This window comes from Zootermopsis nevadensis, unplaced genomic scaffold, assembly GCF_977971745.1.
Source record: "Zootermopsis nevadensis isolate Lab colony 2312 unplaced genomic scaffold, Znev_1.0 Znev_ptg000017l, whole genome shotgun sequence".
In the NCBI taxonomy this organism is placed as follows: domain Eukaryota; kingdom Metazoa; phylum Arthropoda; class Insecta; order Blattodea; family Termopsidae; genus Zootermopsis; species Zootermopsis nevadensis.
The window spans coordinates 4,970,262-4,995,222 of NW_028259149.1; the positions used below are offsets into that span (position 1 = coordinate 4,970,262).

General features: G+C 37.1%; 1 protein-coding gene across 1 annotated transcript in view; it reads left to right on the plus strand.

The window, feature by feature from the left end:
* The window catches only part of LOC110829893 (neuroglobin-like), a 61,033-nt gene extending 39,076 nt beyond the window's left edge, over positions 1 to 21,957 (plus strand). The window contains exon 4 of the mRNA XM_022064084.2: positions 18,338 to 21,957. Coding sequence (XP_021919776.1) covers positions 18,338 to 18,496 — 159 coding nt within the window. The 3' untranslated portion in view covers positions 18,497 to 21,957. The remainder of the gene's footprint in view (positions 1 to 18,337) is intronic.
* The last annotated feature ends 3,004 nt before the right edge of the window (positions 21,958 to 24,961 follow it).

Sequence of the window (24,961 nt, forward strand, 5' to 3'; positions counted from 1 at the left end):
TAATAGCAACGTGGATGCCCTAGTTTCATTTTCAGAGGTTAGCTTATGAAGCCCACTTAGTTTAGAAGCCCACGTGTTACTGGGAAATATGTTACCAGTCGCTTGATATTGGTTGAATTCACTTCACCGGTTAATGAAATTTTGTTTGCGTTTGTACGTCGAAGCATGGGGAGGAAATTGCCAACTGCCATCCGTACCACTATCAATGTTTCCACAAATCTTTATGTTGCCCTACTATGAGGTGTGCAGCGGTGGAAATATGGCGGCTAACAAGGCGTTAGACGGAGAAGGAAGAATAAATCTCGAATGCATCTCACTGAAAGTTTAGAAACTCCAGAACTTAACGGTGGAAACTTCTGGTATTGATTTTCACTCTAATGTGCATTCAGTAGTTCTTCATAGCAAGATGCACGAATCATGGACCGTTGTCTGCCTTCTACGATCAGTTTATCTGCAAGAAGTTCGAAAAGAAACGAAGTTCTAGAGAACATGAAGACAATTGAGGAGAACGGAGGTGAAGACCCACACATTCGTTACTTCGGCACTACATGGAAGTGAGTGATCAGCTTGTTGTTCCGGCCGTATTACTCCCGAGGAGCCAAGACACAACCACCTATCAAGGATGAGGCAGGTAGAACCTCTAACCATAGAGACGAAGAGAAAATCTTGCCTGGAATCGAAGCCGGTCGTCCAGGTCACAGCCTAGTGACTCCAGTGGGTGAGATTTTAGGTTCTCAAGACGATGAATATGAAGATGACTCTCTTGTGCGATGTTGCGCAGTGTAGTCTGATAGAAGCCTACGTTGACGCTAATGTTGTTAGTGTAAATGAATCATTGAAGCTGAGACGAAGGAGCATGTAGCATGGATGGGGAAGTAAGACACGAGATCAGTTTTTAAGAAAAATCACGAGAGTAAAACATGCTTAGAATGGAGGATATTATTAAAGTTAATTCCTAACAAATAAGGCGTAAAAGAATGGACTGGATTCTACTGATTAAAGATACAGACAAATAACAAGTTTTCTTAAACATAAGTATAAAATTTTCAAGTAAAACTGCGTACAATCGAATTCTTACATATTTTTTTTAAACTTAAATTTATGTGAAGTTGACGCCGAACTTCCGAAGTGTCTTTCCATGGGTACCAAAATAAAATCTGTAACTTTACTGCAACACAAACCTGCTAACTAATGACTGAAACAACACATGTTCTACAACTACTCTATTGGCTGTTAACTACAAGTTATGATGCCTAGACACCAGACAGAGTTATTAGAACTTTGCTCGGAAGCGCCAATACCAGGGCCGGAACACCCGCGGGGTGTAATAAGAAGCCACATTGTACCATGACGTCAATTTTCGCCGTACTTCGGGAGCTCTGTGTGTAGTAGCAGTCGTTTAGACCTGGAAGAAACGTTTACCACGAGGCTACTGTGCCCTTCCTTATGGCGAACGTCTCTAACTTCACATTCAAGATTTCCATTTAAAAGTATAGTAAATATCGCACGAGGGCTGAAAATTACACAACCTGACTAGAATACATAGACACCAAACTTCGATGTGGTGAACTCCGAAATATACACCCACGCCTTGTGACTGTATATAAGTATATCCATATCTCTGTCATTCCTCGTAATATTGATTCAATAATTTTATATTTTCCCCCCAGTTCACTTGTAGCACGCATCGGGAAGTAGTAAATGCGCAAAAATGTTGGTTGCAAATACTGAAGGGAAAAAACTACTTAGAAACCTAGCGTAGATGGAAATATAATATTAAAGTCAATGTAAGGGAAAGGGGGTTTGAGGTATGGATTGGATCATCTGCCTCGGTTTAGGGATCGGTTACAGGTCCTTGTGAGTGTGGTAATGAATCTTCGTGTTCTATAAAAGGCAGGGAAATTCCTAACAAGCTGAGCAACTTATCATTTCAAGAATTGTTCAACTCGTTAGAGCTGGTTATTGTTTAAACCTATTTGTGTCGTACTGTAAGTACCAGCGGCGGTGGTTCAATGTTTTAATTAAAGTCATAGGTTTATGTAACACTATTGTTTAAAACATATCTCCCATTGTGGTTTAGAAGCACTTGTAATTAAGCGCGCCATCGCTCAGTGATGTGAGCCATTAATTTTGAAATTTTAATACATATACTGAGCACAATCGACTCGCTGGAGTGCCATTTTAATAAATTGTTCAAAATTACAAATGCTTTCTGTGTGTAATATGTCAGTTATATTATGTAAATATTTTGCTTTTTGTAATCAGTAAGCGAGTAATTATCTCAACATACAAATTTAACCTCTTAAATTGCCAATAAAAGCACGAATGAAAACATTCCACAACTTAAATTTAATCACAAAAATATATTGTACGTCTCCAAATGTATGTATCCAAATTACGAAATTGACATACTATACACAGGTGTCCCAAAATGAAGTATACACACATTGAATGAACAAAATAAAAATATTTTAATAAAACTAATCCATTACATACATCATCATTGGCGCTTAATCAATTAGCGAATCTATGTAGATGTTAAAAACAACCACCGTCAGCTTCGTGGAACAGTTTACAGCGATGAACAGCTGACTGACAAGCGGCCACGAAATTTTCTGTTGTTTATACATAATTTTGGGACATTCTGTACGTTAATGTAAAATTTGGATACATTTATTAACATCATATACAGACACTCTTAGTTTCTTTAGCAATACTGAATCCATCACAGAAGTTAAAAAGCATTTGAGATGATCAAAACATAAATTTTACATTACTTATCGACTGTTTCAGCTACGTAGTTTAGGCTCACATAACGTCGAAATAGACTAGAATTTGATCAGGAATAGGGAAGACATGTGGATATGGAAACCCATGGTCACAGCTTATTTCTCAGTACCATTTCGGCTTGAGTCTAAAAATGCTGAGAAAAAATTATATTCCACTCTTAAGTATTGTGATTAATTAGTGGATGTGTGTTTTTTTATTGTGTGTCAGATGTTTTATTTTGAGTGTGGTATGTTGTATTGTTGTGTCTCATTGTATTGTTGTGTGAGTGCATCAGTTCATGACGTTTGTAATACATTACAGTTATTGTCTTATGTCTAGGTGGTATTAAGTTCTTTTTTTTAAGTTAAGTACTTGAGGTCGGATGGTTTTGTAATTTATGAGTTGGTTGATTTTGAGTGGGATGTGTTGTTTTTGTTGTGTCCTTTTTTATTGTTTTGTTCTGTCTCTGTGTTGATGTATCTCATTGTATGTTGTGTCTTATGGTTTTTGTTGTGTCCTTTGTTTATTGTTTTGTTGTGTCTCATTGTGTTGATATATCCCATTGTTTGTGTGTCATATTGTTTTTGTTGTGTCCTTTTGTTTATTGTTTTGTTCTGTCTCTGTGTTGATGTATCTCATTGTTTATTGTGTCTTATTGTTTTTGTTGTGTCCTTTGTTTATTGTTTTGTTGTGTCTCATTGTGTTGATGTATCCCATTGTTTGGGTGTCATATTGTTTTTGTTGTGTCCTTTTGTTTATTGTTTTGTTCTGTCTTTGTGTTGATGTATCTCATTGTTTATTGTGTCTTATTGTTTTTGTTGTGTCCTTTTGTTTATTGTTTTGTTCTGTCTCATTGTGTTGATGTATCTCATTGTTCTGTTCTGTCTCATTGTTTTGTATGTTATTGTAGGACACTGCCACCGGGTATAAACCCATTTGCAGTCAATAATAAATAAAATAATAATAAAAACTTCAGTAAGGACTTCAGGAGATTACACGCGGCAGTACTGCATTTATGTTTTATTTTCTCCTTGTTCTTCATTATAATTTGTTCTTCTATTTAATTATATTTTTCCTCCTTCTCCTCCCCTTCTTTAACTTATCATTTTGCCCACTTTTGTTTCCTCGTGCTGCTTAACTCGTTTAAACCGAAATAACATTTCATATAACATATAAATAACATTTAAGAATTCAAATATAGAGTGAACAAACCAACAACTATTAACACTATAATGGACACTATTGCCATACGCGTTTCGACCTCAAGAGGTCATCATCAGTGGCATCAGGGAAATTAATACATATAGTCAAATGGTTGACTATATGTATTAATTTCCCTGATGCCACTGATGATGACCTCTTGAGGTCGAAACGCGTATGGCAATAGTGTCCATTATAGTGTTAATAGTTGTTGGTTTGTTCACTCTATATTCTAATACACTACACGGTATGCAAAGTTTTAAGATTGTTTAAGAATTCAGTTCGCACCGGAAAAAAACACAAAACATCACTACTACAAATATCAATTTACTTATGTCGTTCAAGGAAAAAATTACTATTCATTTCTTGCATCATATAAAACCCATAAATACAACAAAAAACATGCAGTTACAACTGGGCTTCAAATTTCGAAACAAACCCCGACGTGACACATAGCATAACGCAGAAAAAGACTTTCGCCTTCATTCGAACTACGGTCATCTGCGTGTTAGGATGTGACTACAAATAAACGGTTTCCCGAAGTTTCCTGAATTGTGCGTTGAGGTCATGAAATGGAAAGGACAAACGTTCAATCCATTGCACCACCTCTAGGGCAGCAACCGGACTCAATTGGCACGTGGCTAAGCTTGAACGACGGAGAATATTAGCTCAAACGATAACACTTAATTGAATAGTCGGACAGGTGGACATGCACACGTCTGTCTGCACTTCGCTGGACTCAACTCAGTGAGACGTGGGCGGTGTTAAACAACTGTGGTTTCAGGCATTATCTAGTGACACGTAGAACACTGGGCAACAGAGGTATTGATATTATTGCAGCATGGGTAAACACAACGGAAGATGGATGTCTGAATACAGGATCTTCTCCTTATGAGACACTGAGTAACACACAGCCGAGAGCTGGCCGGCCGCTCTGCTGGAAGAACACCGTTCGTTCCCTTTAAAAATAACACCCAGTAGTGCTTAGAATTTAATTTAAATGAACAGAAACATGGTAAGGAGAAAGAAATTAAACAATTGTACTGGGCCTACTTTTAAGGGTTATCAAGGGACGCTGATAAACTACCCCAGTTTTCATAAGACTAACTCTAACCTTTGGTAAAAACGAGTGTAAAAAAGTTCCAATGCGAAATTCGAAGATTTTTAAAAAGCGTTATTTACAATTGATTCTTTATAACAATTTTAATCTAAATTCCATAGTTAAAATAATAAAACACTGGACTGAGTCTATATTATACTGCATACAGAACCCTTTTGCCCAGATTCCGTAATTCATAAAAATAAAATGGTCTGAAAACAATTTTCTTCTCTTCATACATTTTACAATGTAAACTCGTAATTTCAGCACTTTCTAAAGAATTCAATATCACGTTCATGCACGATAGGGGTTCACCATTTTCCTTAAAAAAAATTTCGATGTAACAAATAGTTAATAAAATATAACAAAATTAATTTCTAATTCTACGTATTTCTATGCCTGTGTGTCTGTCTTTGAAAACAATTTTTTATATTAGATTTGTGTTTGAATAAATTAATTCTAAATACAACGAGGCAAGCAAAATAAAAAGTTGTGTTTCGGAAAATCTGCTTACTCCATTTGAGTTCACCTTTCTCCTGCTGTAAATCATTTGTGTGTAGGAATTTAGTCATTATGCAATATTCATACCTCAATTAGTAAGCATTAGCACTTAAAACCTAAACATACCTGCTTCGATAATCATAAACTCCTCTCGTGAAAACGAATCACATCAAAAGATGGTTGAATATATATACGTTTTCAAATTAAATTTTTAGATTTTAAAACCGTATAAGAGCGATCGCATTAGTAAAAAAACTTAAAAAGGAATTTAATCCTTTTCCCACAACGTATTTTCACAATAAAACAGAGAGAATAACAGAACTTTCCAGTTTACACCTCGTGCTTTTCAGAGGTGATTCAACACAAACCGATAAGTACAGCGCGTTTTAAAACAAAAAAATCAAGCGCTGTAGTTTCGAATTTCCGACCTCAGGAAACTGCAGAACGTGACCAATGTGTTAACGCTCCAGACTTGCAATCGGAAAGTATCCAGGATTGAATCTCTGCCAGCTTACTGACAACGTTTCAGTGATAAATAGGCTGCTCCGAAAAACATTGCAGTAACAGCCAATCTACTATGAAACAGGCATTACCTCCTCCTTAGATATTCTCATCTATTCATCCATGATCATATTCCCATTTCAGTAGTGTCTTAAAAATTGTCCGACGTTTCGGAGGCGATTACTGTCTTCGGCGTAAAGGCGATTGTCGCCGGCACAACATCCAAGAAGACACTCGCCTGCAAATTCCTGTCTCATTTTATGCTACTCCTAGGCTATAATATTTATGAAATTAAAATAAATTCGTCAGACAACCTAACAATAAATAAACAAGCAAACTGTATTGCCAAAAGCAACCAAAAATAAAACCTACGGCAATAAAATCCAGCTGGCGAATCCTCCGGTCGTTATAAATGTAAAATTCTGGGCAACTGTTACGCAATGCGTTTGTTTCCTAACTGCTTACTATAAATTAATAAAGAGTGTTGTTATTAGTATCGCCGCAGGTCGGACTGAAATTTGCGTGGGACCGGGTTGTACTTTCCCCATCCATATTGTGGCTTGACGATGTAATTTTTGGTCAGGGAAACGCACTTGGTGCACTGGGAACTATCGCCTATGGGGCAGATTTAATCGGTTTTTAATTGGCTTCCGACGGTAAATCAACGAACTGAACATGAAGGTTAATTCAAGCTACCTGAGTGAAGAACACTATCAGAGTTCTTCGATATGAAGTCGAGGTTTTTTTCGAAGCGGGAGGTTGGCTCTAATAGAACCGTAGCACTGTGCTCCTTAATAAAACACTGTAGCAGGTTCTACTAACCTATGGTCAATGTCGTTAAGAACAAAAAATATTTATGGTTTTAGTGGCAGTGAAAATGTGGACTGTGGTAATCTTTGTTGTGACGCCGTGTAGAAGTCACCTAGGTGCTTACCACGATGGCATAGCCACAATCGACGACAGTAGACAACTGCACTACAATGGAACGCAAATAGAATAAATTAGATTCTAACACAACAGATTATTATATTCTTCTGGGTTTGACACCGTGTAGACTCATAAGTAGATGCCAACGTTTCGGAGAAACATACTGACCCCATATTAAGGGCTGAAGTTGGAACGCCATGTTTCTCCGAAATATTGGCATCTCCGGATCAGTCTACGTAGTGCCAAACCCAGAACATCATTATCATCGCCATTAAAACCTCGGTGAAGAATAGAATAGATTGGGTTTGAAGCGATGCGTCCTATTGTGAGTTGATCGTTAAGTTGACAGTCCGTCTACACAACAATTTTTATTATAGTTTCAATGTTAATTAAGATTCAATACATGTTTCGACATTAACTTGTCATCTTCAGGTGTTTCTCTTCAAGAATTAATTACATGTGAATTGGTCAAAAGTTTTAATTATAAATGTTCTATATGACGGTGTTATAAAATTTTGTACTTGGTAGCTAGCATTAAGGCCAGATGGTCAACTGGTAGTATTAATTAAATAATTAATTAAATTAATTAAAAAAATACACCTTATTCCTATTATTCATTCTGTGAATGCACTTACGACATTATGGCTTTATGGCTCCAGCCCTTTTCATTGAAATGATATAAAAACCAAAAAAAAAATTAATATGAAATGAAAACAAATATGGAATCTGTATTCAAAATATGGCATATTTAAGTCCATACTTCGTGGGCTTGTATCGAAACCAATATATGAAATCGATATTACCAGCATGAATATTTATATTATAGATAGCTTATGTAATCCGCGGAATGTAACATTTTTACCGGATTGTTTCAGAGCTTGTCGTCCTGTTACACAAAACCTCGCACAGAACCTGGACGCAAATGCAATTTCCTTTTTATTCCCTGTTCATTCAGTATCTATCACTCTACTGTCACTAACACAGTCGGAGCAATAACATATATTTATCACAAAGCAACGAGGTATATTAAGCATTCAGTACAGGAGAACTAAAAAATTCGGACATGATACTATTCTTGTCTGTTTAGTAATAGTTCATTTAAAATGTGGCAAAGTTGAAACATTTGAAAACGTTAAAGCATCAGAATTTCAATCACGACGAAATTAATAGCAGACTACATTCGGGGAACGCTCGCTATAATTCAGTTTTAAAAATAGTTTTGTCTTCCCGTCAGCTTTTCAAAAAAGATAAAGATTAGGCATTATTTTTGCCTTTTGTTTTATATCGATGTGAAACTTGGTCTCTCATATTAAGGGAAGAACACAGATAAAGATGTGTTTGAGAGAAAGTTTAGCCCTAAGAGGGATGAAGTGACAGAAAACTGGAGAAAATTACACATTGAAGAGAATCATAGTTTGCACTCTTCGCCACATATTATTACGACGATGAAATCAAGGAAGATGAGATGGGCGGTGAATGTAGAAGGGATGGGTGTGGTTGAAAAGCTAGGAGGGACAAGACCACTCGGTAGATGACAGGATAATAGTAAAATGGATCTCAAAACTTTGGAGTGTTGATTGGATTCACATAGTTTAAGATAGAGCTCGGTGTCGGGCTTTTTTGAACGCGATGATGACCCAGTAAAATTCTTGGCGAAATAAGCGTACTATTATTTTCTAAAAAATTACTCTTCTCCATGGAGTTACTAAGCTATTTATTTATAGCTTATTTAAAGATGCATTCAACAGCACATTCGGGATAGTAGGTCTCCCAACCGAAATCTGAACTAGGATCTCAGAATTATAAAGCAGGATTGCCAACTACTTGACAGTGGTTTTCATGACATTCGACTAAATATTTGTTGAAAAATCTCCAGGAGACCTAGAGTTACAAATTCGCAATGCAGACTCAAGTGTGCACACTGGAACGCGGCCTCAAGCTTAATCCTGGGACCACACCATCACAAGTTCTGTTTTCCTTTCCTCAACAAGGCTGCCATTGACCGATCCTGCTACCTCGTGTTTAGTTTTGGTTCTGTTCGAATGCGCCCTGCGGAGTCAGTCGTATCGAAAGATACGTTGTTAATACAAGTTTATGAACAATAACTCCATTCACTTAAGGAACTGTTGTAAATGCGGATCGTCGCAAACCAGGCCATTCTTCTATAAAGTGGGGTTCGACATGATGTTAACTCCGACGTTTCATAATCACAATTTCTCCTCTTCATATCAAAATTTATGTTAGTCAATTCTTCACGATAGCGTTAGGATTTTTAAAATGAATTAAATACCGATATATTATTAGATCAAATGTGAGCTAAGTAAAACTTTTCACCACACTTCTTACTGAAACAATGAGAAATTGCGTACTCTTTTTACAATCATTCGTCTATTTTCAACTTTTCATGTAAAATCCCCATTTAATTGAGTGACTTACAGTGAAATCCGCTTTAAGTGTGTATCTTATTAAGATTACATGTCAAATATTCTTGATGCCTTCGACGTTTAAGGTAGTTCCAGTTATATGAGATTTAATGTTCTCAGGGCGGCTAGTATGAAGAAAACAGTCGTCTACATTAGGATCCTATCCAAAGTGGGAATTTTTAATTGGCGATGTGAACTTCAAAAGCATCTGTTTGCCTTCAGCTTTGCTTCAGAACATCAAAATGAATTTGCTTTATTACGTAATGGACTTGTGACAGTAACGACTGAACCTTGTCCAATGGTGTGAAATTTTAGAAATTCCAACTTGACGGAACTGTAACGTGTGAAAAGCTGTGAAACAGGAAGATTAAACAGTTTGAATTGTGCTACCAAAAGCAATGAAACAGCCCAACATAAAGTGTCCCCTTCCAAAACGACTAGTTGCCAGATACCTGTCAGATGTCTACTGCAGTATTAACCACGCACCGCATGTCAAATTGTTTGTATTTATTACATTTAATGTTTAACTTCTGATTTCGTGAATAATCTCTGCCAAATGTTGAATGGGTTCAAAAGTTTCGACAAGCACTGAAGTTATCATTTCCAGAACGATGTTTGTCGACGCGGCTTTGACTGTATGACGAGCTCATTAAAGAGGAAACCGTGTCCATCCATCCATCTGTCCGTTTGTATGTATGTATGTATCACTAAATAGATTTAAATTAAATATTAAATTTGCGGTATGCAGTAAAGGTCATCGGCAGAAATTAGTTGTGGACTGTATCGGTCCAATATAAAGCTACCTTACATGAAGCTCTAGATAAATTTTAAAACTTTTCTATATAATTATCTACAATAAATCTATATTTGCAATTAATTGAGAAGAAGGCAATAACGTACAATGCAAATTCGCGATTTTCAATTCTATTTAAAATACCATATCATATCGTATGAGTGAAGTTCAAACAACAGTAAACCATTTCGATGAGAGGTAATGTTCGAGAAAGAGTACAGGTTCTGCTTGTGAATACGCCATATTGGCACATGTACAAGTTTTGCGCAACTGGCGTGAGCAGCGGCCTAGTTACCAAGGTGACCTTAACTCGAGTGCCAAGGTGATTGAAAGAGTCCATTACATCGCAGCATAGCGGAATCTTTTTACGTTTAATTTTCCTCTAAACAAAGTGAGCTCTTCTATCATTACAAACGATTTTCCGACTACACATGCAACTTCGTCAACATTTAGGGAAGGGGTAGGAAATGGCAAGAGTCTGACGGAGATAAAGATCTCATTCAATCTGGAAGCTTCTGGACTGTTTAATCGGGTCGAGTAGCAGCGTCAGACAGACATGACGGGGAATTAAGGCCCAGTTCAATTGGTGAAGAGTCGCTCAATTGAAACGGAGTGTGTAAACATTTTCAGCACAGAAACTCTGAAGGTTTACCAACCTAACTTTATAAACATTTCCCTGGTACCACACGGGCCGAAATGTGTAGCAACAGTAATAGTAACTTTTTTATATTCTAACCAGACTGGATCAAATCACGAAAAATTCGGGAAAATCTTACTGAATTTTAATTCGAAAGAAACTTATTAGGTTTGGTTTATGTCACAGACTTTTGTTAAATCATTAGATCAAAAGCTAGACTCAATAACATTTAATAATTCGAGTCCGTACCGCAAAGAAAACACAACTTTTCCCCATACTTTAAATCAGTGCGATACTGTTGTATTTGTTCATTTTGTACGAACACAGATATATATATATATATATATATATATATATATATATATATAAACACAACTGGTACGGTGATTTGCTGGAATATTTATCGCCTTCCTTCATGTTAGGCTTTACACGTTTCTCGTTTTAGTATGTCTATGGTCTAAGTTAATGCCCAGTCTCTTAAACTCAACAACGTAACCGTGCCTCGAAATAGGCAGATTTACAGTTTTAATCACTAAGCGTGCGTTATTTCTCTGCCGTTTTGAAAATCATTCAAAGTTTTACTACACTCCAATTTATGAGATATTAGAAATAATAAAGTGAGTTATTTCAAGCGCGGAATGTGTTAATATATTATTACATAAATCGAGGACGATAAAACATTTAATACGCTGGACTTGTACATTAAGTGCGATTTAAAAAGTCATTCTAACTAAACAAAACACACACGCATTGAGGGCAAACGTTATTTTCTAAATAAAGTCTACAGGAAATGATATCGCTCTGATACTTTTTTCAATAAAATACTATTTTACTACATTCATTAGCCTGAAGTCAGTTCTCTATTAAAACAGCTTGTAAATTGTATTACTTCTGAAAGTAGTTCAGTAACCATATGGACATGACATGATCTTCATTACCTGCAACATCCCAATGTTCTTAGTTAATTAAACCGGCTACCCTAATGCTTTCCTTCACTCTTCTCAGTACCTTCGTAATTAAATGTTGGTATCGTGTCTTAAATTAAGCGACGATCACTTCCTTCCATATCCTTTCCAATTCATGATCCATTAATTATCCTGTCATTCCATACGTATTTAGCTACTAACATCTCGTGAAGTGTTAGTAACTAGTGTAATTAAATGGCGTGTTTAAATAAATTAAGACAAAGAAGAATGAACCTCTACAATGAAAATTATATCTCAACAACATGATCTATTGACTGTCAGTGAGGCTATCAGGTATGACTAACACAGCCAGTTCGGCAGTCTGGGATCCGAACCCCTGTCACAGTGATCGTCTAAGCGAAGTGCAGTAGCCGCAGACTTTCCATTACTGCTCGGCGCAGTCACAAAGGCACCATTAATGAAATATTATGGAACTTTCGTATCTCACAATCTGAACAGAAAGTGAGTACATGCAACATTTAATCAGTGTAGTACACTGCAGGAAGAAATGGCTTGTCGAAACATGTCAAGCCCAACGGCAGACAAAATCTACATACAAGTCTGTATATAATAGCAGACTTTACGGCCGCGTGTTATTCATGCCTAGGCATTATAATCGTTTCCATGGTAACGCTGTTCAGGCATTTTTGGTTTTATGCTTAGCGTGACTGGCCGTGAAACAACTGACTCCTACTTCAGCCAAACACTGACTTTTAGGTTATTACGTAGTACTTTTTTTTTTTTTCATTTACACACGTAGAAGTTTGTTTGATTTTAGAGGTTAAAATTAAGAATTACAGACATTTTAACGAACCGCATTTCCAGCTAAAAAGCTCGGCCTTACTTCAGTGGAATCCAAAGGCTAATTACCGTACTCAGATTTGTTTCCGCCGTTCCAAAATACCTGAACCTTGTAATATTTTTTAACGATTTGTTGCCTAACTTCATATCACAATTTAGACTTCAACTGTGCAGATGATACATGAATATACGAGCATATATTTTTCTCTGAATTTATTTCCACATCACATTAGCCGCTAGTATCTAATGTCGCCTCGGCGTTTTTCTTTATAATCACTGGCAAAACACTAAATACTTTACAGTTTTTTTTCCCCAGCGACTGAGAAATCAGTGTATTCGTTCATGTAACAATAATGGGAGAATTATTTTACAGACAATTAATGACTCGAAAGAAACTGTAAGGCCAGAAATTAAGATGAACAGGTAAACCAAAGGAGAACCAGTTAATAAAACACAGAAATAATGACAAAGGAAAATTCGAAGAAATCGAAGAGCAAAGGCGAAACACAGAAAAAAGAAGAGACGAAATATACGAGACAAAGAGAGAAACGAATGCAATGAAAATGTGCTAAGAAAGGTGAAACAAGGGCGAGGAAACTGCGGTATGAAAAGAAAGCTGAAACAGAAAGTAGACTGCAAAAACACGAGGAAAACAAATAAAATAATATCTAATTATCATACCTGATTATCATAAACACTTTTTAAAACTTTTATTTGACTTTGGTTTTGCAAGGAAAGATCAAAGTTCAATAATGTTTTTAAATAAAGAGAGAGGTGCCCGCGGGTTCCACTAGTGGCGTGTTAAAACTCGAGTCTCGTTGCTAGGAAACTAGTTAATGCAGTTACTGAACAACACACATTCGCAGTTCACTTGTTTATTTTCTCTCCTCTTTCCATTACTTCCTTCAAGTACTCGGACCATTCTAACATTCTTCGAATCTGTGTTATTATTTTATAATCCACGACATTATAATCCTAACATAAATGCGCCTGTAGGCTTACATATTAAATATCAAAATTTACGTAGTCTGTTCCAAAAATCTAGATTTTTCAAGAGACTTGCCGGCTCTACCCAGTGCTGGAAGTGACAAAGTCACGTTTCATGCAAGTAATTACGAAACTTCCGCAGTTTATCAACTCCGCCCTCCGGCACTCCGTCATGCAACTCAGCTGCCTAATCACAATCTCAGCACAACATTCTCGTAATTCATCCTCAGAACAGGCTCGTTATCGAGATTCTAGTCAAGATATTTCTCACCTTCTATGGGACCCGAAGGTGCATGTTCGAAAGAGCCCGACGACGTTTCCTATCCTAACCTATATTAATATAGCACCGACTCTGCTTTCCTAAGACCTATTTTAATATTATCATTCCATCTAAGCACATGTCTTCAAAGAATACTCTTCCTGTAAGATTTTCTGTACAATTTTTATGTACTTCTTATTTAACGTACATGCGTGCTACATTCCCCACAAATCTCATCCTCATCTGATCATCCTAATAATACCTGGCAAAGAGTAGCCTACAAATTATGGAGCTCTTCACTGTGAGTCTTTCTCCATTCTTCTGCTATGTAGTCTCTTATGTCTAACTGTTCTCGGCACTTTTTCTCAAATACCTTCAGTCCGGACTGGTTACGCAGCAGCCCTGAGGATGAGAGCAGAGATTTTCCCTGTTGACAGAAGATATGGTTCATTCACCATTCATCCACGTGACGTGGCTTGTAACCCGAGAATCTATCATCAACTTCAGTAGCCGCGAAAGCTTCACTTTATACATGGAGACTTCTGTCCCACAGAAGTGAGAGGGATGGAGAAAGTGCTACAAATCCCACGGCTCGGTCTTTTTTTAACAAAACATTATTTATGGCCATCTTAAAAACGGGTGAACGAAAGTGTCCTATCGATTAAAGCATAAATTCATTAATTAGAAGCCCTCATAACGAGGAGTTATAACCTATTTACCATTAATCAACAAATATGACCACAAACAGATTAGGCAGTGTGGTTGAGCAGGACGACTGACCTGTGTACATTAACCCATTAATAATTAACTAGACGCCTTTTATGCGTAAGGACGCCCACGCAAGCTGACGGGGATTTCCTAAAAACGGGCAAATTTTTGCAGATACAGGCTAAAAATATGAATTTCCATAGGAAGTCAAGTTGACTGAAAACCCTTAGTAGATATTCTAACGCACAGATATCTGTTCCGAAATTTATAAAATGAAAATGTGAATGCTTTTTCCGCTTCGTTACTATATTAAGCAGAATATTCTAAGATTATAACAAAATGTATATTGCAACGTTGCAAATGTACTTGCTTTAACAACGTATATTTAAATACACAACGTTATAATTATATTCATACAACAGAGTCTTTGTGAGAAGCTAATAGTCTCCCAGCAAGTTCAGAATTTCCCCCTCCCCCCGCTCTTTTAATGAAAGTCAAAAATCCATTACCGTGTCCACAAGAACACATAAATTCACTGAACCGCGTCCTAAATCTGATTAATACAGTCCACATGATGACACCACATCTCAATAAAGATCCGTAAGTATCCTCCACCTTAAAGGGGGTAAATTCAAGTTCGCCGAAACGTTGGTCAATACTCAACATTCGACGAGACTCGCACACGAAAGCCAAAGTTATACACCGACCTCCCAACTGTGAAAGTCGAAGGACAAGAACAATACTGTGCAGTTAAGCACCTTTAAGTGTCTTCTTATGTTTCGAGTAATCGCTTAGAGATGGAAACTAGCAGTTTCGGTACGGCTCCGTTGCTCTAGTCACTTTGGTGGACCACCGGAAGCTTGAAACTGGGGCTCGGACACACGAAACGGTTTCTTTCGACAGTTTGGGTACAAGAATGTAAAATCAGACGTTTCAAAGCATGAGTCAGAGAGATGAAATTGAGATAAATATCTCTGCATTGACAATTTTCAGCTGCATTAGACATTCCTGTTTATTTAATATTATTAAACGTATGCAGATTTTATATGGATTAAAATTAATTAAAGATGTTTAGTGTAATATATTGGCGTTAAGTGAATTGAAATATTTACCATATTCCGGTGGAAATTTGTATGCTTGAATAGAGATAGACAAATCTGCATACGCTGTATTAGTTTCATAGAGAAAGAATGGCATTGATTTTCAATCACATTTGCTAATATCACTTCTGATTGATGTTGTGGTAACAGTCGCTTTATTGACGGTAGGTGACCAAGGAAAAACGTTCCATTAAACCGTAACTGTCAGCGCAAGATACAATCAGCAAATTTGTACGGCCACAGCAATCTAAATTTGGAGTGGGTTAAATCACATTTGACCCTGAATGGATCAGAGGCTAATCCACTGCCATTTTTCATAATTCTTCACAATGATATTCTTATGGGTTTTGGCACCGTGTAGACTCGTCACAAACATTTCTCCGAAACGTTGGCAACTATTAACAAGATTTCTGTCTTCTGGGTTATTGCGCTGTGTAGTCTGGTCGATGTTAACCAACGTTTCAGAGGTCATACTGCCTCCGTCATCAGGGCGATGAATATTCATCGCCCTGATGACGGAGGCAGTATGACCTCTGAAACGTTGGTTAACATCGACCAGACTACACAGCGCAATAACCCAAACGTTGGTTAACATCGACCAGACTACACAGCGCAATAACCCAGAAGACAGAAATCTTCATATTCACCGCTGTGAGAACCTCAAGTCTTACATAACTATTAACAAGTCGATACGGCGCCAAAACCTATAACATCATCATCATCATGAAACAGTGTGACAACGCTCGAGTTGCATCGGTTTCGTCGTTCAGGGAGTAATGAAGAAACCCTTCAGGCATTTCGAACAGCGTTGTAATTCAATTCGTGGATCACAATCAAGCGCGCCGTTTTAATCTAATGATCGGTGCAATTGCGTGTTTCAAACCGAGACTGACGTTATGGCAGCCTACAACGTGTAGATGAGTGGCAAGTAAGAATGTTATCCAGTCTGTGAAAATCTACTTACGGGATTTACGCTACTGTTATTAAAAGTGGAGTTTAGTTTTAGTTTCAAAACGTTCGCATTTATATAAATTATATAGACTTTAATAACGATATTGAATATGCAAAAAATTGGTCCAAGAACTCGTGTATTTTTATTCAGATTTTTTTAACGCAAACAGTTTTGGTAATGGGTTAGCTGAAAGAATTGGTAAGTAATGAAAATTATCTGTTGTACGGACATGAGAAAAGAAAGCTAAAATGCAAAACACTACAATTAAAATATTTCAAATAAATGTTAACCTACAAATGTAAGTACAAGGGACAAAGTTTTAAATTGTACGCTCCGCTTTAATCCCTGATAAAAGAAAAGTAAAATGAATTCTGCTGTAAGTAAAGACCTTACGTTCCTTTGTTCACTTTTAATTAGCCGTCTATGTGGACGTAATGGTGAGAACTCCTTGCACGCTAATTACAACTTCAACAAATTATTCTATCAAATTCGAAAAAGTTTCTAACAAGAAAAGTTTGGGATGCAATACAAGAAGCCATCTTGTCTTGTCTGGCGAAGTAGTTGTACTTCTAAACTGGGTTTTCAAAATTTGAACGAAACCTTATCAGTAACCTAACCTAACACGTGTAAAAGCTCTGTTTTGTTCTATGCTTAAAAAGCACAACAGCCATAAAGACGAATCCCTGTGTTTAATTAAGCACGACGCTCTGAAGCCATTGGTGCAATGGAGGTATGTCTCCACGCATTCGTAATTTCGATTATAGGTGGAGGTGAATGGTCAACTTCAAACCCAGAGTGATTTGTCCCCGCAAACATGTACGAATAGTGAGATTTTTAAAGCCATCAACTATGCAGATAGAGACAGTACGTTTTGCCGAATCGTTGGTATCTGCCTACAAATTCACACGACGTTACAACCCAGAAGACCAACATGAGTCAGGATTTTACCTTTCGTACACCTAACTACAGATAATGAAAATTAAAACAGAAACTACATGTACTACCTCCACTAGAACTTCGTCAACAACTCTATTTGAGACTATATATATATATATATATATACATATTAATATATATAATTATAGTAGTTTCCCTTTATTATGTATGAAAGAATAACATTTGATAGAGGGTCATGTTTTAAATATCTTAATACAGCCGTCGCCTAAAGACTATTTACGAGAGCAAAATAAATTTCACAACTTCACGTTCACTAACACAGTACAAATCAAACATTTTTAAAGCAATTGTTTCCATTTCTATTCCGGCACACCTAGGCGTAAATTACAGAATACTGAGGGATTTTTAAAGAAATAGGTTGTAACTATCAGCTGTTCAATTAAGAACCTCTATAAGAAACGTCTACGTTACATAAGAAAATAATTATATAACAAGAAGTACTTCATCGGTAGGATTTGAGGTTCTCGTGGTGACGAGTATGAAGAGGGCTGTCTTCTGAGATGTAGCGCCTTGTAGTCTGGTAGAAGTTTATTGACTTTTCAGAGGTACTTGGTGCCTCCAGCATCCCCCTGATGATGGAGGCAGCAAAGACCTACCAGACTACACGGCGCTACAACCCAGAAGACATCCATCTTTCTACTTCAATAGACTCTGAGACTAAGAGACTTTGGGGGAGCAGTGGCACAGTGTAATGACAATCGGACACGCGTGCTGTTATACGAGATATGTGAAGAGACGCAACTGTTTCCCTGTTTCAGCTGATCGGTCCTCAGTTCATCCAGGCCATTCAGCCGTCCCTTGAAGACCGCTGGACACCAGAGCTCCAGGAAGCCTGGATTCATCTGTTCAAGTATATGGCGTACGTCATGAAAACGTCCATGGGCGAGGAAGAACAGCGGATTAACTCACAACAATGAGGAATGTGGATGAAGAAGTTACGAAGATCCATTTCAAAACGGAAACCCTCGTTACAAGACATTGGGCAGAGTTCTTGCAGCGAAGAACATGCAGAGTGAATTCTGCAGACTGCCAGATCAAGGATTTGTCTTCACTGAAGGGGAACTTGCGTATTCCTTGGTATTAACTAAAGGATGCTGATTCAATCGATTCATACTACAGTTTATCTCTCTAATGCCCATTTAAGTCCTATCCATTTAAAAACCAAAATTTGTTTTAATATTTTTCTTCTTGTCTACCTTCTGACACTTTGACATAATTATTCCTGATCATCTACCACTACCTATAAGATGAAATACTGCCTGAATGTGGCTTCTAATAGTCCTCAAAGGCAGACCGACCGCTTGATGAACTCACTAATTCGCCCCTACGATACGTAATATTTTCATTTGTCTGTATAGCAAATAAGAAAATATTCTTAAATGGGATTTGAAGTTCTCAGAGCGATGATCACGAAGATGGCTCTCTTCTGGGTTGTAGCGCCGTATATTCTGATAGAAGTTCTTACTGCCTCCATCAACAAGGCGATTCTCGCCCTGATGATGGAGGCAGCAAGGACCACCGAAACGCTTCTAGCGTTTGCCAGACTATACGGCGCTACAACCTAGAAGACAGCCATCTTCGTAAATATTTTCAAATTTGAACGAATGTAGAAAAACACGCAGGTATGAAAATAGAGATTTATTGTAATACAAGTATCATGTTTAATTGTTCTCAATGTGTTCCTCAGCTTATGTTGAGATATAGGCCTACGTCAATGTTTTTAATGATACATAACAACTATAAGAGTATATCTAACGGGCTTACGTTGAAGACAATGCTTAAACCAATCTTGACTTAATCTACGTAACTTCATACGTACTACATGGCCCTCCCTTCCTCATTTTCCTTTGACTTGTTATCTTAATATTTGGTGAATATCTCCGTTACGCAGTTTTCTTCAGTTACCGTGTCAATATATCGACTATTTAAAACTATGATCCTTGCTGTTTCAACCACTAATAGCTAAATAATCTTGCAGACACAAACGAGGCTGTCAGTATCCAAGGAAAACGTAGTTCCCCTTAGTGATAACAGATTTTTTTCAAAAACGAAGTGGTGATATGGATTTTCGTAACCAGGTCACACACGGCAAGAGAATCTCATAATATATAAGCCGCTGTCACCTTTCAATGTGCAAACATCTATGTGCATGAAAAATATTTAATGTTGACCTGACAAATTATTTTTAATATAGACGCTATGTTAGATGAATTAAGTAAAATACATAGCTTCGGCTTGTAAGGGGGCATTACAGTTAAGTTTTCCTTACGATAACGAACTGAGGCGGGAGAGACGGGCACTCCTTCAGTGAAGGCGGGCGTAAGATCGCTTCACGGTTGCATTGTCTAAAAAACACATTGTATATTAATATATCTAACGCGTGCAATCGTGCTGCTATAAACACTGTATTCTATACTAAAACAGTTTATCTGTACTATCATGGTGTAAGACCCGCCAAATTTTATGAGAAATAGGATAAATATATTTAAAAAACGATTAGATATATTTTATTGATACAGGGATAGAAATTGTCTTGCAGCTTTATCTGATATTTAGGCCAACTTTGGGTATTAACTGTTTAATCCGAACACAACATTAAACTGAAGCGTGTGGGCAAATAAAAATTTTGGACTCTTAGTATTCAAATTCGAAAAATTATTTGTAACAAGTTAGGAAATGTACGCAAAGATTCTGGCATGCTCGCCAGAATTTTATATTTGACCTTTGGGAATGTCGCCAGTGACGTCATATTTGTCCGCATGGCTACGATTCCCCAGGTAACCATGATAACCAATGTAAAGGAGCATCACCACCGAGTCTATCGAAGAAATGCAAGAAGTTCTTCGTCCCAAAGGGCCTGTTGCAGTTTTCCTATTTCAACACAAACTGGAATGTAAAGATTAGTTTTTGGTAATATTTCTCTAGTATCAAATTTCTTTAAAAATCTTTTAGCCATTCTTGGGTTGTTACACTCGGAAAGGCAGACAGACATGGAGAAGTTACAGGCGCGTTCTTGCCACTTTTAATTGCGTGAGCACAGGATAACAAGAACTTTTAATGTAATTTTTCTGAAGTTCTAATGTCTGCTAAACGTGTAGGTGCCTGTCGACTCCAGAGACAGATATAGCCCCTTCTTGCGTATAAATATCTGATCCCTGCCCTGATATGTGTCAAGATGTCCATGATCAAGCCAAGAAGTACAGAGTGTGATGTCTGCTTAAAATGAACTTTGAACCATTTATACCATCGTAAAGTGAACTGAACACTCGTGTAAACTCTTACTTGGGCGAATTGTATAAGTTGTGCTAATAATATATCTACTTCTGACATACAGTTAACAGTTATTTGTAAAATAAATCTTTTGTTTCTAATCCTAAAATAAGTTTCATTGTGAATTTACATAACACATAGTGCCAATGTGGAAAGCTCTTCATATGGAAATAAAACGTCGAAGCAATGGACTCGTAAGACGAGAGTTTACCAGGAAGGTACACATACTTTATGTCTCCCTTTTATGTAAATTCTCCGTGCACACAATTTTAAGGGTCCCCCAAAAAACGGAAACTCACAACCTAAGATTGAGACAAAAATTAGTAAAATGGCGTAAAGAAATTTTTTTCTCTATAAATTTTAAAATGTGAAAATAAAGAATGGATGAAATTTCAGTGAAAAAAGGCATCTTATGAAGATGAAATTTCAGAGATGCGTGTTGCCTTTTGATCTGATGATGGAAACAGCAGGTACCTCTGAATTATACTCGTCTCAGTAAGAACCTGAAATCTAACAATAAATTTTGTTTGGAAGGTTTCGGAATTCGTAGTCGCAAATGAAGCACATTAACTAATGTACTGCTTCGTGAAGGTTGGTCCAAAATATAGGCTTAGTACAAAGAAAAGCTTTTGACAAAATTGGATAAAACTGCTTTATGTTACGTCGGTATACACGCACAATAATTTTATAACAAATTTATACTCATAAAGATTTTGTGTCGTCATTAAACGCGGTGGAAATACTGAATGATCTTTAAAAGTAACAGAAGGCATTTAGACTTAAGTATGTAAAAATTGCTTCAGCAACAAATGACTTTGTTTATTACATAATGCGTACACACTGGCCAATATGTGATACTGTTCACATGGCTTTAAGCTGACATATGTTACAAACGTACAATTTAGGGCTATTTATGAGTCGTTACTAAAGTGCGAGGCATATCACAAAGGCAGTAAAAGGGAACCTAAACATAAGTAATCAATCTTAAATACTGTGGTACTCTTATGTGTAAGTAGATAGACCTAGTTGTATCTAACATTATTAATAGAATATCGTAAATAAAATGTTAATGTGAATAAATATATAAATAAATCAATATTATAAGGTATATACTATGCTTTTATTAGAAAATCTTTATGCGTTATCAAAACCTTTCTATCGTAGCAAAAACTGGTATATAAAATAAAACCAATATCACGTAATGATCTTACTTGAATTTTCTTTATATGGTGTATATTGAAATAGAAAGAAAACAAATTAATTTCGCTTTATACTTTGTACTTTATAAGAGTCGTAAACACACTTCAGATACAACCTTCAGTCATTTTACGTTCCATTTACTCATGGGCCTAATTAATTATCCGTTCTCTTAGTTTCTCTCTCCCTTTCCTTGATTTTATTCCGCTCGCAAATTGCTACGCCAGTCCCTGCGACGAAGAGCTGGCATCTCGGTAGGCTCTACAAGAATTCGTGAAATGGAAGGAATTCTGTATGCTCATTACACAACATTACTGCTGTTCGCTCAGCTCAAAAGAGTTTAAAAAAATTCTTCTTCTTCTTCTTCTGGAACATAAATTGTCTTGCCTTGCTCGATTCAACTCCATGTTTTAGCGTAACCGAATAAATCAGACACGGAAGGACGCTGAATAAATGTTTAAATTTATGAAGGGCAAACCAGGCGAATTTAACTTTACCCGACTCTACGAGAATTCATAAAGCAGACATCCATTACAAATTTAATAAAACACGCATAAAGTCAAAGTTAAGTAACACAACTTAAGTCTTTTTTATTATGTACGAGTCGGTAAAAATAATCAATACAACACAAATAGAGATGGCTCTCGTTACACGCGCTTTCACTATCCGCGTATTTTTAAAGAGCAAAAATTATTAAGCTCCTTATTTTGTAGATTTCCATTCTTTGCTTCTCTCCCTTAGGTCCGAACATTCTTCTCAATACGTTGATCTCAAATAACATCAATATTTGTTCTTCCTATAAGTTTAGGGACAAGTTTCAGCCACATGTACGTAAAAGTTTATCTGTAATAATAGTTCGGTTCAATATAAATGTATCAAGCCTAAATATAACTTCTTTCACTCTCTTGAAGTGAAGTTCAAAACTCAATTTTTGGTTGAAACCTGCGGCCAATGCTGATTCTTTAATATATCTACATTGGGCTGGTGTATACTGCAACACCCTTGAAGTTGAGCTAGGAAGAACTTCACAGCAGCGCTACTCGTTAACTCGGACACCTTAGCATTTATTTACATTTTAAAACTCAACCGCTACAGCTGTAAATTAAGACGATTAGCATTTTATGAGTTGGGGCCCAATCTCAAAGTGTAATGGATAAGATCCCAGCGTAAATATTTGTAATTGCCTTCCATAAAAACTTGAAAAGTCGGTGGTGGCTGTCTCTTAAAAGACGCCGGAATTATTTCACTAATTTATTCCCAAAGTTCTTGTACAAGGCTGTTAAAGACAACAGTTTCATCAGGACATAAAAATTCTATTAACTGAAAACGCAGTCCTTAAGTGATCAGATCTTTACTGAGGTGGGTTCGAATTCCGCTCGGCGCACCGAATTCGTTTTCCCTTATTCAATGATAATTGTTGCGTGAGTTTTCCGACAGTCTGATCACCCATATAAGGAATTATACAGAGTAAATGACAGTATTCTGGGACTTTGGGGCCTCATAGTTCGTAGAAATTTATGAACGTTTTAGTATTTAGTGATGATGCTCGGATTCGAACCGACAACTCCAGAGCATCAACCGATTCAATGGATCAATTGCTAGTATTCAAGACTATTATTCAAATGGTTATAATTGATTACTACGAGTCACGAAATACAATAAGTTTCAAAGCTTTATTTAAATCATCAAACCGATTACGACTGAGCTGAAGACACTTGTGAGCGATCGTTAAGTTCAAACGACATTATTCCTTCCGTGCCGTGGATACAGAACGGACGTGTGATATGAATGCGTATGTCTCCCTTCAGGAACATAATGAAGTTGTCTGCTGGGAGAAGAATGGCTTCCCAAGGGACTCTATATACAGAGTGTCCGGTGACTTTATATCAGTACTTCAGGACTTTATTCGCGAGCCCATTCCCAATTATAAATGCATTATGAGTCCAACGGCTAAGGCACTATGAAGAGAAACGGAAGATGATTCGAAATACATAAAACGCGATTAGAGGTGTGGGTGTATGTCCACTGTAACGAGCACCCCACACAATTCAGTCGACAAGTAACCGAGTACCTGAACGAGCAGATCGCTGACAGATGGCATGGTCGTGGTGGTCCGCAGAACAGGCCACTGCGGCCACCAGACCTCACTCCCTCTAGATTTCCATGTATGGGGGTTACATGAAAAATAATTGTGTATACGCGCAAATAAAGAAATTATATACTAAAATTTTCGATACTACAAGACTCATTAATGACTCTGATGCTCTATGTAAAGTTCCGATCATCTCGAACTTCAAATATCCATAGTTCAGTATCATTTAAGAATAGGATCTGTGTTCATGTGAAATTTCTGACGGGGAATGGTCTCAGAAATAAAATCCTAACTATTGGCATTAAGTCATCGGACATTCTGTATGTTTTTGGCTTCAGAGAATTTTCAGTTAAATCGGAATTCCAAGTCACGCATCCTCTACCCCAGAGATAAGGGCCTTAACATGGATTTAGGGTAGCCAGTGTTCCGACTGTTTGATCATGGAAGAGCTTTATTCAAACAAGAACTTAGCAAGTCTAAACTCATGAAAAACGCCATAAAATCGAGAAACGTTCTCCGTAGATTGACGTGTAGGATTGTAAACAGCTACATCGCCCGGAAACAACCTGCAGGTGAAGGTAGTTACGAGGAGCGGGCTGACTGCAGGGTGGAATTTTCGTTCCGAAGGAAATTACGCAAATGAACATTTGATCCGTAAACACGGAGGAAACAAACTACTTCGGAGACCTAGGTGTAGATGGCCAAGTAATATTAAAATTATCTCAAGAAAATTGACTGAGAAGGGATCAGCGTCAGGCTCTTGCAAACAGATAAATTCCTGGTTGCATACAGCGAAGAATTTCTTAACCACCAGCAAAACTGT